Source organism: Micropterus dolomieu, linkage group LG13 (genome assembly GCF_021292245.1).
Source record: "Micropterus dolomieu isolate WLL.071019.BEF.003 ecotype Adirondacks linkage group LG13, ASM2129224v1, whole genome shotgun sequence".
NCBI lineage: Eukaryota > Metazoa > Chordata > Actinopteri > Centrarchiformes > Centrarchidae > Micropterus > Micropterus dolomieu.
Genome location: NC_060162.1, coordinates 21,687,382 through 21,701,263, shown reverse-complemented (window position 1 = coordinate 21,701,263; position 13,882 = coordinate 21,687,382). Strand labels below are relative to the sequence as shown.

The 13,882-nt window shown below is 39.1% G+C and overlaps 1 protein-coding gene across 3 annotated transcripts; it reads right to left on the bottom strand.

Annotated features, from left to right (window-relative positions):
- Positions 1 to 1,245: 1,245 nt before the first annotated feature.
- On the bottom strand, positions 1,246 to 11,976 carry prkab1a (protein kinase, AMP-activated, beta 1 non-catalytic subunit, a). 3 transcript variants are annotated; one of them, XM_046067202.1, is made up of 8 exons: positions 11,854 to 11,976; positions 10,001 to 10,169; positions 9,738 to 9,907; positions 9,294 to 9,387; positions 8,650 to 8,764; positions 8,220 to 8,353; positions 6,968 to 7,036; positions 1,246 to 1,967 (listed from the first exon to the last, which is right to left on the bottom strand). In XM_046067202.1, exons 2-8 carry the CDS (start codon positions 10,148 to 10,150, stop codon positions 1,890 to 1,892), a joined length of 810 nt encoding a protein of 269 aa, XP_045923158.1. In that variant the 5' UTR covers positions 10,151 to 10,169; positions 11,854 to 11,976; the 3' UTR covers positions 1,246 to 1,889. The 3 variants fall into 3 exon arrangements, with proteins under 3 accessions (XP_045923158.1, XP_045923159.1, XP_045923157.1); XM_046067203.1 differs by having other exon boundaries at positions 10,001 to 10,183; positions 11,854 to 11,953; XM_046067201.1 differs by having other exon boundaries at positions 10,001 to 10,234; positions 11,854 to 11,933.
- Between the last annotated feature and the right edge of the window lie 1,906 nt (positions 11,977 to 13,882).

Sequence of the window (13,882 nt, the reverse complement as noted above, 5' to 3'; positions counted from 1 at the left end):
CCGAACAAGTAAATTCACAATTTTTCCATTTATTTTGTCTTTTTTTACCATTGCATAAATTAAATAGTCAACATGTGCTTTTTACTCAGTGTTTCCCACAGGATTTGGAGAGACTATGGTGGGTGGGTCCAGTAAAGTAAATTACATGTGTTCAATTACTTTTATTGGACACATAAATTTGATAAATAATGTTGTATGTGGTTCTTGTAACGCGTAAAATGAAGACTTAATAGCCTCTCTTGCAACACCTGTCTTTGTAAAGAGAGAAAATGCTGGCACTGGTCCGTTTCAGTGGATTTACCATAAAGTCTTGAATATGTGTGCACTCCAATTTTAGGTGCAGCTAGCTTAATTGCCTTCTCAGAAACGAGTGACAAACACTCAAACTGGTCCAGACCGTTTGTTGCCTTTTCTAAGAAGTCAGCCACAGATAAGGTGGATGTGCTAGGAGACAATTCAGCAGAACAGTGTCTGCAAACGGCGATTTTTGGACTTTGGCATATTAGGCCGAACACCTAAAGTGCTTATTTTTGCTATTTTCGGCCAGTTAATTTCGGTGGCCGAACATTCAGTACATCCCTATTGTCAACATTTTGTTTTCTATAATGTCTTTTTTCATTAACCATGAATTCTTCTGAATCACTTTAAAGAAACTGGCGCTTCTACTAAAGATTGGCAATGTCCCACAGCACAAACCAATAACGCCATAGTGACTGAACCAACCGGGAAAAACTATCTGGTGTAACTCTTAATATTCACCCTAAGAAAGAAAGAGAACTATGTTGTGCAAAGGTATGTCAGTATGAAGACCACTAAACCAACTGAGACGTTGAAAAGGGTACGCATTACTCTTCTGATACATTGTCGTGCTCTAAGTGTACATACATTGTATGCATAGCCTAGTTTAAATATAAATGTTTATTATCGTAGTGCAAAACTAAAGTTCATTTCTCAAAAAAGAATAAATTGTTATGGTTTTGGTCATAACTACATTGTCTTAATCCTGACTAACAATCTGCTTTTGTCTAAGTCTTGACCACAACACTGCAACTAACTAAAGAAGAGCTTTTTTGAGAACAAAACAAACCACATCATGAACCAAAGTAGAAAAAAAAAAAAAGACATTACTGAAGACTTCACAAATTACAGAAAATTTCTACTGTTCTGTGTGATTACTTGATAAATAAACTACCTTGATCGCTAAATAAAACTTAACATTTTCTCAAGATAAACAGGCAAATGAAATCAGTGGAAACTACTGCAGTGCATTTTATTTTTTTCCTTCTTTGACCTTAACATTCACATTCTTGATTGTACCGCTGTTGTCTTCTTAATGGGAAACCCTACAGCAACCTCACATATCTGAGGACTTTCAGTCAGATTTTCCCACAATTACCAATCCTCTGTTTTGATCACACATGTCATAGTGTCCTACCTCATTATTATTGCCTCTCTATGTCTACTAAGCAAAGCTAGTGTTGTTGAAAACTACTAGAGGGCAATCGGTGAACAAATAAAGGCAGATTATGTAGGATTGGAGTGACTGAGTGACATTTATCATCCTAAACAGAAGTGTACACTAACTGGATAAACAGTGAGCGTACAAGATATAATCTCAGAGCTGTTAGCCTCTTATTAGCCTTAGGTTAATCTAAGATTCTCACTCAGGTGACTGCTGGTTTTTCTCAAGTTTGGGTAAAGAATACAAGTGGCCACGCATTGACTTGGGCCCTGTGTGTTAAAGGTTCAGGATGGATAAAGTAATGTTTAAAGGACCTTTGTACCACTTGAAATGGAATAACAGGTGAAACTCTGTTATGGAAAAGATATGTTGTGCCCCCAGTGTCCAGTTAACACACTCAGACAGGATTAAAAAGTCAAGTCTTCGCTCAGATGGGCTTATATAGTAAGGTGGTGACATACTTCTTCTTGTAGCGATGTGTCGCACTGAGCACCATCACTCCATCCTGTGGCAGAAAAAGGAAAAATTCACTTAAAAATCTCACACTTTCTAAACAGTGAAAGGCATGCTTACAGCTTAAGATACAATATCTCACAAAAGTGAGTACACCCCTCACATTTTTGTAAATATTTGATTATATCTTTTCATGTGACAACACTTAAGAAATGACTTTGCTACAATGTAAAGTAGTGAGAGTACAGCTTGTATAACAGTGTAAATTTGCTGTCCCCTCAAAAAAACACATCACACAGCCATTAATGTCTGACTCGTTAGTGTTACAAGGTCTCAGGTGTGAATGGGGAGCAGGTATGTTAAATTTGGTGTTATCGCTCTCACACTCCCACAAGGCACCTCATGGCAAAGAACTCTCTGAAGATCTGAAAAAAACAAACGGTTGCTCTTCATAAAGACGGCCTAGGCTATAAGAAGATTGCCAAGACCCTGAAACTGAGCTGCAGCACAGTGGCCAAGACCATACAGCGGTTCAACAGGACAGGTTCCACTCAGAACAGGCCTCGCCATGGTCAACCAAAGAATTTGAGTGCACATGCTCAGCGTCATATCCAGAGGTTGTCTTTGGGAAATAGACGTACGAGTGCTGCCAGCATTGCTGCAGAGGTTGAAGACCATACACCGCACACTGCATCACGGTGGTCTGCATAGCTGTTGTCCCAGAAGGAAGCCTCTTCTAAAGATGATGCACCAGACAGCCCGCAAACAGTTGGCTGAAGACAAGCAGACTAAGATCATGGATTACTGGAACCATGTCCTGTGGTCTGATGAGACCAAGATAAACTTATTTGGTTCAGATGGTGGCAGCAACCAGGTGAGGAGTACAAAGACAAGTGTGTCTTGCCTACAGTCAAACATGGTGGTGGGAGTGCCATGGTCTGGGGCTGCATGAGTGGTAGAGAGCTAGAGTTCATTGAAGGAACCATGAATGCCAACATGTACTGTGACATACTGAAGCAGAGCATGATCCCCTCCCTTCGGTATTCCTACATGACAACAACCTCAAACACACCTCCAAGACAACCACTGCCTTGCTAAAGAAGCTGAGGGTAAAGCTGATGGTCTGGCCAAGCATATCTCCAGACCTAAACCCTATTAAGCATCTGTGAGGCATCCTCAAACAGAAGGGGGAGGAGCACAAGGTCTCTACCATCCCCCAGCACTGTGATGTCATCATGGAGGAGTGGAAGAGGACTCCAGTGGCAACCTGTGAAGCTCTAGTGAACAGGGTTAAGGCAGTTCTGGAAAATAATGGTGGCCACACAAAATATTGACACTTTGGGCCCAATTTGGACATTTTCACTTAGGGGTGTTCTCACATTTGTTGTCAGAGGTTTAGACATTAATGGCTGTGTGATGTGTTATTTTCAGGGGACATTTACACTGTTAGACAAGCTGTACTCTCACTACTTTACATTGTAGCAAAGTGTCATTTCTTCAGTGTTGTCAGATGAAAAGATATAATCAAATATTTACAAAAATGTGAGGGTTGTACTTTTGTGAGATACTGTACATGTGGGCCAATGGAAACAGTGGTATCATACCATGTGCTGTGTCACCATACTGTAAACCATAGAGATTAGTGGGAGGGCCACACATTAATCTCAACGACCAGCTCCACTCACTAATCCTCATGCACAATCTCCACTACTATACTACTGTTATTTTCAGAGAGACTCGTCTGTTGTGCTGTGAATGCTGCAATAGAGTCTGCTGCTGTTAAGCAACCATAAATGTATACCAAAGACTTCCTGTTGCTGCTTTACAGTGAAGGATGGGTTGGCAAGTCTCATTTAAACTTCAAATACTTTTTAGCAGAAAACAAGGACTGTAGTTTTTGTCCCCACCTCTTGTACTGCAACCTTTTAGGAAGAGATCTTTTAACAGCCAGCAGGATGAACAGGAGGAAGGGTTACAGAAAGCAAACATTGTTTGACTGTACATTTGTGTATGGGAGTGTTATTTTAAAGCGAGACTTGAAAAAAAAATGCAAACCTATCCTTTAAAAGGTCTTTCACCAGTGAACCACTGGAGGGCTTTAATTGTGAAGCAGCTGCAGAAGGTGTGGCCTTATTGATAGTTGAAAAGTAAATTGTTTGAGAAAATGATCTACTCTGAAATATGGCATTTTCTGTGCATTGCAACTGCCAATTAATGATTATATGAAGCGCTACAGGTGACGTGATGAACCTTAAACTTTCCGACATGTTATTAACTCTCGCTTCAAAAGTTTGGCGTGACTGAGGAGGTGATGCTGCACTTTCATAGGGAGACCATCCTCGCCTTATCAGTCACAGCGTGGTATGGCAACACAACTGCCCTTGAGAGGGGGCATTTTGAAACAATGGTATGCACAGTGTCTAAGAACACTGGCTGTCACCTTCCCTCTGTCTCCTCCATATATGCCACACATATCACATGCAAGGCGCAGAAGGTGATCGCCGGCCCCTCTCACCCTCTCTAAACCCCTAACCTCGGGAAGGAGATTCCTGAGTCTTAAGTGCTGCACATCTCACCTCAGGAACAGCACATATCCTGATGCTGTTTGATACTTGAACTCTGACGCACAAGTAGAGCAAGCAAGCCAACTAGATGTTTAAAAATAGGTAGGTGGCAGCAGCATAGAGCAATAAGCACCATGAAATGAATGTAGCAGACAAAGCACTTTAGGACGTCTATGTTTGAATGTATGAATGTAGGGCTGCATCTAATGATTAGTTTTTAAATTGATTAATCTAGTCTAGTCTAACATTTTTTCAATTAGTAAACTAATTTATCATTCTAAACATATTTTTTTTTACTTCTCAGTTTATATAACAAAGAATTTATCCAAAATAAATATCAAAAACTTGTCTCATTAATATCTCAATATTTTATTCAATCACCCTGAAAAGAGACACATAAAGCACATTAGAATAATAAGGTCTAATTTCCCAGTCATTGATGTATTATAATATTAGGAATAAAAGACCTTATTTTTCAGATGCTAGATCACAAAAATACTGGACCTCAAATTCAAAAGTATTGCTGTGACACATAAATATCTATTTATGTCAACCTTCTTGTGAACTGGAGAATCAGTATTTTTACTGAAGTACTTGATTTTTAAAACTTAAAATGGTTCTGACATGGATCACTTGAGTTGTATGCATGTAAGAAAATCACTGGCAAATGTATTGTTGCATCAGTGTGGAGCAAAGACATTAACTGAAATAATATGCAGACTGTATAGACATACTCAGAGTGTAAGAAACGTTAGTTTTACTCTTCCCACAAGCTATCACTCTGATGAACAGCTGACTCTGACTCACAATGTCAGGAACCATTCCTGTGCAATAACCCAGTAACTCTGCTACCTGTTTACTGGCTACCACTTACCAGTTATTCATCATTATCTATTTCAGAGCTGTTCATGCTGTTCATATTGTATATTGTATATACTGTAAACCAAATCCACCTACCTCATGTACATGACACCACACATAATACTTACATAATACACACCCACACTGTGTACATGTATGCTTGTATATGTATGTGCACCTGTATATCACATCCACCTCCGACATGTACATTGTTGAGAATATTTCTTAGGTGTCACAACAATATCATTTCAACATACTTAATAATAACATTAATGGTAATAATAATTTTCTCCTGCATACTTTGCACTCTGCTCATTGTACTATTGTCTCAATCTGTCTGTTTTTGTTCATAGTGTGTATATATGTGTTCTCTATACTGTAGCCTGTGTTTGATTATTATTGTCTTATTGTATTATTGAATAAGTAAGCACATCGTGAGCATTGTACAGTCCGGAGTCAATTTCCTCGTATGTGTACACATACCTGGCAATAAAGCTGATTCTGATTCTGGTGTGGCCATTAAAATAAACAGAAAATATAAATGGCCAAACATCAGATGGTACATGGTGTAACATTACGTAACCATGACAGCAGTGTTGCAGAAATGACTTTTAGCATGGAGGTGATAAAGAAACATTTAGAAAATCAATTTTAAGTGACTACTACTAACAGAAACATGTTCATCATATTGATAATCCTAATTAATACATGGTGCTTGTGTGGGGACAAAAAGTAAACAGAACATGCAGAGCTGCCACTGCCATCTTGACAAAGTGATCCGGTATGCTTTTGCTTCACGTGTTTGCGTATTTTGATGTGGCTTTAATGTGGCTTTCAATTAGGGCTTAGTTAAGTTGAGTAGTTATGAAATTATCCAATAAGCATGCCACTTAGCATCATTTAGCAGCCATGAAAAGCGGACTGACAGTCAACATGCTCTTTTTTGTATTTTTAGAGCATCATGGGACAACTAACAAAGCTTCAGATGGACCAGATCTCTTTTTCCCCGATTGCTCCTGTCAATGAAAAATCTGGGAAATAACAAAACAACGGTCTCATTTATTAACTTCAAAGTTAAGAAAAGATTTTCCATTAATACATTGCTGCAGTTTATCTGTCCCCTGATCACAGCTGCAGAGCTCCTGACACCCAAGTGGCATTCAAGAGAAGGCACATACTAACAACACAACTTACCATTACAGATGAAGCCAACTAGGAAAAAGTCGATAACTGACTATCTGACTATGTGCCAACTGATATGGAAAATACTGCGAATGGTTTCGTACCCACGTGCAGGGTACAAGTGTGAACTCTCCTCCTTTTTATTCTGACACTGGTGTTGGTATTTATATCTTCATATGCACGTTTAGTTTGTTTTTCCTGTCGCAATGTGGGAAAAAAGGGGCAATCATCTGTCCTTCAGCTCTACTATTAGCAGCTTGTTATCACTGTCAGCACTCAACAGATACAATCTGCTGTGCACACTACGTGTAAGCTTGCTAGCAGCTGCAGCAGCTCACAGTTTCTATTAAAAATGCTAACAAAGCTGGTCATTTCTCAAGCATCACCACAGAATGTTTCCCCACATTACAGGACCCACAAGGTGCTGAAAAACTTGAGACCTTACCTTAATGGAAAGAGCGTAGAGGTGGTTGAGCATGACATGGTTGGGTTCCGGGAGTAATGCAGGGTCACACTGGATATGAAAAGAAACAGAAAAAATAGTTTTTTGTTTTTATTTCCAGATTTCCTTTGTAGATCTTTAGATACCTTGCTTGTCAAATTTTATGTATGTGATTTATCGATTAGTGAGGGTGTGATTGTCTCAGGTGTTTGCAATTTGACTCATTTTTAATCAGTTGTAGGGAATGTAGTGATCGACTAACATATTTTTTTCCAGGCTGATCCCGATAATGATTATTATTAACCAATTAGACCATATTTTTTATAAAATTTTTATCTTGGTGTCAAAATTAATCTTGGTGTCAACACAAACTCCAACACAAAATTGTGTTAAAAATAACAAGATTAAAGTTAATTGTCATGTTTAATCTTTATAAATAGTAAATTAAATGAATTAGAGATCCATCACAAAGATGGACTTGTTAACTATGAGTGATAAATTAACATAAAATCTTATTGGTTTTTGGTTGTTATTGGTTTACAAAGATTTGCATCTCAGCTACACAGGCTACAGACAGAGAGGTTTTGTTTTAGCTTGTTTATAACAAACTAGCCATTAGCCAAGCTAGCACATGTGCTTGTGTAAAACCAAAACACAGCTACGGTGGAGGAGACAGAGCAGATAAAAATATTGCTTTGTGCATGTTCCTGCTTATTGTACTGATGCAGTATCAGCCTTTTACTAGTACTGCTGGTTTTGCTGCACTTACTTACAGCAAGCGTAGTTATGGTTAACTGGTGTAATCTACACTGAACTCTGCTGAGAGAGAAGGAGAGGGGCTGCAGGGTGATGGCTCGCTCGTTCTACATTGGCTACTTCCGCACAATATTCAGTGTTCATAGGCTATTACTCGTGACTTGTAATCAATCAGCTTGTACTGTGGGCAGGACATTGTACTCACCACTCTGTGGGCTCGAGCAGACTCAGAGAGCGGGTGCATCAGAGCCAAAGGCGCATTTTTTAAATTAATTAATTACATTGGCTATCTGTTTTTAAAATGACCGATGCAGATAGTTTATGAAATGCTCACAGGGTCTATGAGAGAGAAATATTTTGACTATATTTCAAGTTAATGTGTTTTAACAATGTGAGAGTCACAGCACAAAATAAAGAACAAGTTCATTCTTTCAGAAAAATCCACAGTGGAAATAACTGAGTGGAATAAGCCTCATTTAATTGCATTGCAGCCACTTACAGAAATTCCAGTGTCTTTGTTGAGGATGACCTGTAGTAGGTGAGGTGGGAGTATGGGTGGAGACTTAAACTTCTCTTCCTGTTTAGGAACATAGACATCCTGATGATACGGCCCGGGAGGAGAGCTGGAGAGGTCTAACGAAGGGAAAGGAGGAGAGGCAGAGCCAAGGTGGAATTAGTATGAATGAGTCAGAACATTTCCAGACCATTGTAGAAAAGATCATTGTGAGCACCAGAACCTGACTGAGAAACATTTGCAAGTGTTTTAAGTTAATTATGACTGATTAGAGCTCTTCTCAGCTCGACATTACTGTTTTAAAAATTCTAAAATTCTAATACATGTTGAGATACTGGAGATTTGATATCCATGAGCTGACAAGATATTAAGCGCTAATAAATAAAATAAAAATAGGGGGGTTGTCAGCACTTACCTGACATGTCGGAGCATTTCTGCGAGTCTACCATTAGGGCATCAAACACCTCAAAGTCCGTTTTCTTCACCTGGATGATATTGTTGACTGTCCCAAGCTGACTGGTTATAACTGGCTATGAAGAAACACGAGACGATCAAGTTCACAACTAAAGCTCAAAGTATAAACCAGCCAGCCGCAATATAACTTAAAAGATAAATAATCACCGACGCATATGACGAAACAAACCCCTAAAGCAGACTACAGGTGAAAAGTCATTAAACTCCAGCTCTTGCTCTCAAAACTGGCCCTCACTGTACGATTTGTCAAGGTCACAGGACATGTGTTGAATTATTTGTGTTACTCAATTTCTACAGAGAAACAGAATAAAGCTATTAAAACAGATAAGGTCTCCGTCAGACAGCCAGAATTACAAACTCATAACCTACACTTGCGGTTATGTAACTTCTTACATAACTACTTTTACAGATACTGATGGTTAGCAGGAAGCTATAGAGGATATTTTGGTAAAAAATTCCCAGAAGAGGAGGCCTCTACATGAACTGTGGGGCAAAATCCCAAGAGCAATTTCTTTTCTAGTCGCACAGTGATCAAAGAGCTTGTCTGGAAAAAGGTCCGATTCGAGTGTGAGAATAACTGCTGACCTCAGCTGGGTCGTGGGTCCATTGGCCATCCACGTAAAATTTGTACTGATGCTCCCCTTCGGGTAGATCGACAATGGCCACAAAGGTGTTCTGACTTTGACAAGAGAGAGCATTTGGCACAGAGATAAGTTAACACACAGTATTTCTCTTTGAATCTTCAACCTCATCAATCATATGTGTGCCCTCTAATTAGTGAGCTGAATTTAAACAAGTCAACTGTCAAGTTAACTGAATAAAGCCTTCTAGAATAAAAACCTTCTTACGAAGTGTAATTAGAGATATAGTGAAATTTCAGTTCACCTGTTTCATTCATATAACCAGCTGTTCCATGAAAAATAATCTTAAGGTGCTATTAGCTTAAATGTTTTATGTTGTGTTAAATGTTTTATTGACAAAATGTCGGGCTACTCTGAAAAAACACACTATCCCAGAGTTCCCCTTCACCTTCTAATAAGGGGAATCTTGTTGGCCCAGTTGTTGAAGGATCCAGAGAGGTAGACCTCCTTGCCATCTCCAGTCCAGCGAAAGACTGTTGGTCGGTCTAAAGTTGGCCCTTTGTCGTCTGCTTCTAAGTCTTGCTGCCATGCAAGGAACTCCTCTTTCTCTAAAGGAGCCTAAAATACCCATATAAGATCCACTATTAATTTACCTAATGTACCAACAGAGGCCAGCAGATCAACTGTCTCTGAGACAGCAGCACAACTCACCTTCAGGTCTTCACCATGAAAAATATCTGCGTCCTCTGGGCTGTCCATCAGGATTTTCGGCCTGTCTCCCTCCTTGGTACCTCGGCTGTCCCTCCGCTGCCCCTTCTCCCCCTGGCCCATGGCAGCCCTCTCACTGCTTGTGTTCCCCATGGCTTTGTCTTCTTGTAGGCTAGTACAAGGTCACTGTGATTAGTCACAGTAAAGTTTTAAAGCCAAGCAGCAACTCAGAAAAAGCTGCTCGAGATCAGATTTAAAAAAAAGAAAAAAGGTCATTAATTATTAATAGCTGTTACTGGAATACTAGCAACAGTTACTTTTTAAGGCCTCATGAGTCAAATGAGAAAGATAACCTTTTTAAACTCCTTGGGCGCTGAAGTGCCGGTCTAGAATGACTTACAATGACTGCAACAGCTGAATAAGTTAACTCAAATGTGCAAATAGCAAATTACAGGCAGCAGTGGGTCAGAAACATGCAGAAGGGCTTGACTTCACATCTGACAGCTGAATTTAGCAGTTCTTTACAGAAAACAAAACCATAATCATAAAACAATCCCAACAGTTGGAAACTAAGAGTGAAAAGGTATTTTTCAACACACCACCCGGGCGCCTGCACCATTATAGTTTAAGCATCTTGTGATTTTAGGCTTAAAATTATACTTACATAACAATTCTTTCAGCATGACACCCTCTATTAAAGGACCAGTGTTTTGTTTGACACCATATTTACTACATATCACATATTTGTTACATTACTACTAACCATTTTCAAAGTGTAACACTGTGTTTAAGTATTTGGAAATTTTTCAGTAACAGCAGTAATTTCACTACAGTATAAAATTAAATTTGCAGAATAAGCCAATCTGCACTGCTAGCTGCATACACAAGCAATGATAACATAACCTTGACAAAATAAAAACAGATATAGCATTTACTGTAACGTTAATACATTATCTGTTTTCTGGATGTTTTAAGTGAATGAAAAGTGACATTGACAACGTCAGCCAGAGCTGTTTAAAATAGGTAAATTATCATCAGGCGATTATAGGTGTAGGTGTCACTAATACATAAACTCAGCTGAAGGTGATGCAAAATGGTGGCACAAAAGGTTTGCGATTATTCAGCGTCTGAGTCAGGTGTTGAGTGTGAGCTGGTTTTCAATAGCTCAAATACTACAGATTTTTCTGTTCAAATACATAAAAAGATCTTTAATTTTCCTCTCAGTGTCTGCTCATGAAAGTTAAATCCAGTGTTTACTGCAAAATCCCACTTTATAATAACTTGGGTAACTGTGACTATGAGTCGGGTTTTTATGCTTTTTGAGCATTACTGTTGACGGCATTAAGATTTTAAGTGTTTATTTATTTTCATGGTGTTCCGACAATATTAGTGAGATTCTTATTACAAAATGGATGTGTATTATGCAGCGTAGTTATCTAGCATAACGGTACTGCAGTGCCACGCACGACGTCATGTCAACTTACTGATGTTGACATTAGCCAGAAGTAAGTTAGTGACCACTGGGGGGGGGCAAAGGCTAACGTTAGCGTTAGCACATCTTAAAACATGTTGTGCAAGAAAATAAACTCTATTTCTTAGTCTTGCGGGACTATAGCTTCATTCGCATGCGCTGACTGGACGGCAGTTGATTTAGATTCAGCCAATGGTACTGTAATGAGTGACAATAAGAGGTAACGTTAAAGTTAACGTTACATGGTTTACTAAAGCTAACGTTAGTTAGCAGTTAGCATCAGTGGGTTGTGTAGCCCCGGCGTCCGGTTTATTCAAATAGAGCTTGTGGCTGCTACATAGGTGTGACACCAATGAACACACTGACTATAGAAACAGCGTTTTACCTGCGAAGCGTGCACCGTCGTAGCTGTCCGTGTTAGCTCATCAGACCCATTTCATCGGTGCAAAAAACAAAAACATTTGGTCACGCTAAACAAACCCGCCCCCTCGTTTGCGCAAGCGCAGTAGATCCAATATTACAAAATGCGATGTACTTTATCAAAAACTACTGAATAATTACACACAATTTCCCCCACGTGCGCTTATTATCGTACAAACAGTTTGCATCTTGGCAATCGTGTAATATTATTTAGTCTCAGTCATATTTTAGTCAGCCGTCTGGAATGGGAGTTGTAATTGTAGATACTCAACACTAGATGGAAGCGTGAGTCAAGTAGCCTACAGTGACAATTATACAGTAAGACCGGAGCCTTCTGTTCTGTTTGCAGGTAGTGTGCTGATAAACGGGTGAGCCTTCATTTCTAATTTCTATAAAGTGCATTTTTCTGTAAAACTAGAGTACTCTAAGGAATATGTCTAAAATCCAACTGTTACAGAGAGTGTCCATTTTAATTAAATAGGTGACCTTTGCAACTCTTTACAAAAAATGTCAACTGCAAAGAAAATGCAGGCTATATCGTCTCTTATGTAGGCCTTCATATGGCATATTGCACCATAGACTATTGGTTATGAGAAAAGAGACTTTTATATTGTGATCTGTTGCCACCGATTAATGATTCTTTCAGCTAAATGTAGGCTACAGCAGCTTTGTGCCATTCACCATTCTTGGCATTTACCATGGGTCTGTTCAGCAATAGCCTCTGTCATGTGCAGTGAGTGCAGCTTGCCATTCCCACAAAAAGGTCTTTAGGTGGCCTTTGAACTATGGAGGTCCAGCTGTAACAATGCTTTATAAGGTTACCTTCAAAACTAAGGACACACTTTGTTTCCTCCTGAATTATGTAATGCCTGATCCTAGGACAGTCCCAAATCCTCATACAGGGTTCCCACATTTAAGGACTTTTTAACTACCTTAAATTCAGGGGACCCAACATGGCATTGTTTGAGACACGGATACTGTTACTGTTAACTACTACAACTAACTACAACACTGAGAAGTTTTATAATGAGATAATTAACGGGCTTTACAGAAGCTCACAGACAACAAATAAAAAGAGAGAGAGAGAATTCTCTATTGTGCTGTAGTACAGTCATGGCCGACTGTGTGGTGGAACGTAGCCTATTTACTAACGGTAAGAAAAAAATATCAAAATAACTTCAATTTCTATTCTTTCTTAAGAATATATATAAATTAAAGCACTTTTAATGGCCCATGTCTAGGACACATCTCATGTAGTGTAGCCATAACCAGTGTTATTAGTAACACCTGTACTGGACCAATTAAAATGTCTCCTGTTTGTCAGTATTCTTAAGTTGTATAATATTACAGTAGTTGTTTGGATTTATTTAAGGCTGTTACTGTTGCAATACAAGCTGAACATCTCATCATCAGCAATGTCTGACATGTTCTAACAATAGCATGATAGATACATTTTCTTTCCAGAGTCTTTTGATCTTTCATCTCCTGGAATACCGTTCTGTACGTTCTGTTACAGTATCTACTTTTAGCAGAGTCATTTTGAGCTGAAAAAGTGTGTATTCATCTTTGTTTTGTTCCCATTCCACCAGTTCTCTTTTGTTCAAACTTCGACACAGATTTAATAGAACTAATGATGTTCACCCCCAAACATCCTCCAGATGCGGGGGAGGGCAGCGAATGCTGGAGGCTTTGGCACATAATGAGGAGCTAAATAAAAAGTGTCCAGCAGAGATGTGTGAACTGATGGGAGGTTAGATTTCACTGGACTGTTTCAAAACAGAAGAATCTACATTTCACAAGGCCCTTTTATCTAGAATGTCACTGCAGACACAGACTATGGGCACAGTCACAGTTGATTGCGGTACCCAGATGTCAGTCCACATCAGGTGTTCAATTACAGAGATTTAATTTTTCCCTTTGCAGCCTTTACGCCTTTTAATACCCAGCATATATTGTTGGTTTCCCCTCAGATGGCTTCTGATCTGGGAGAAATT

What these genes read in the sequence shown, in the direction of transcription:
- prkab1a (XM_046067202.1), bottom strand. Translation starts at nt 10,150, where the DNA reads ATGGGGAACACAAGCAGTGAGAGGGCTGCCATGGGCCAGGGGGAGAAG. An exon ending in GGACCCACGACCCAGCTGAG is followed by an intron (nt 8,765 to 9,293) that starts GTCAGCAGTTAT and finishes GTTTCTTCATAG; the next exon opens with CCAGTTATAACCAGTCAGCT. An exon ending in ACAAAGACACTGGAATTTCT is followed by an intron (nt 7,037 to 8,219) that starts GTAAGTGGCTGC and finishes TTTCATATCCAG; the next exon opens with TGTGACCCTGCATTACTCCC.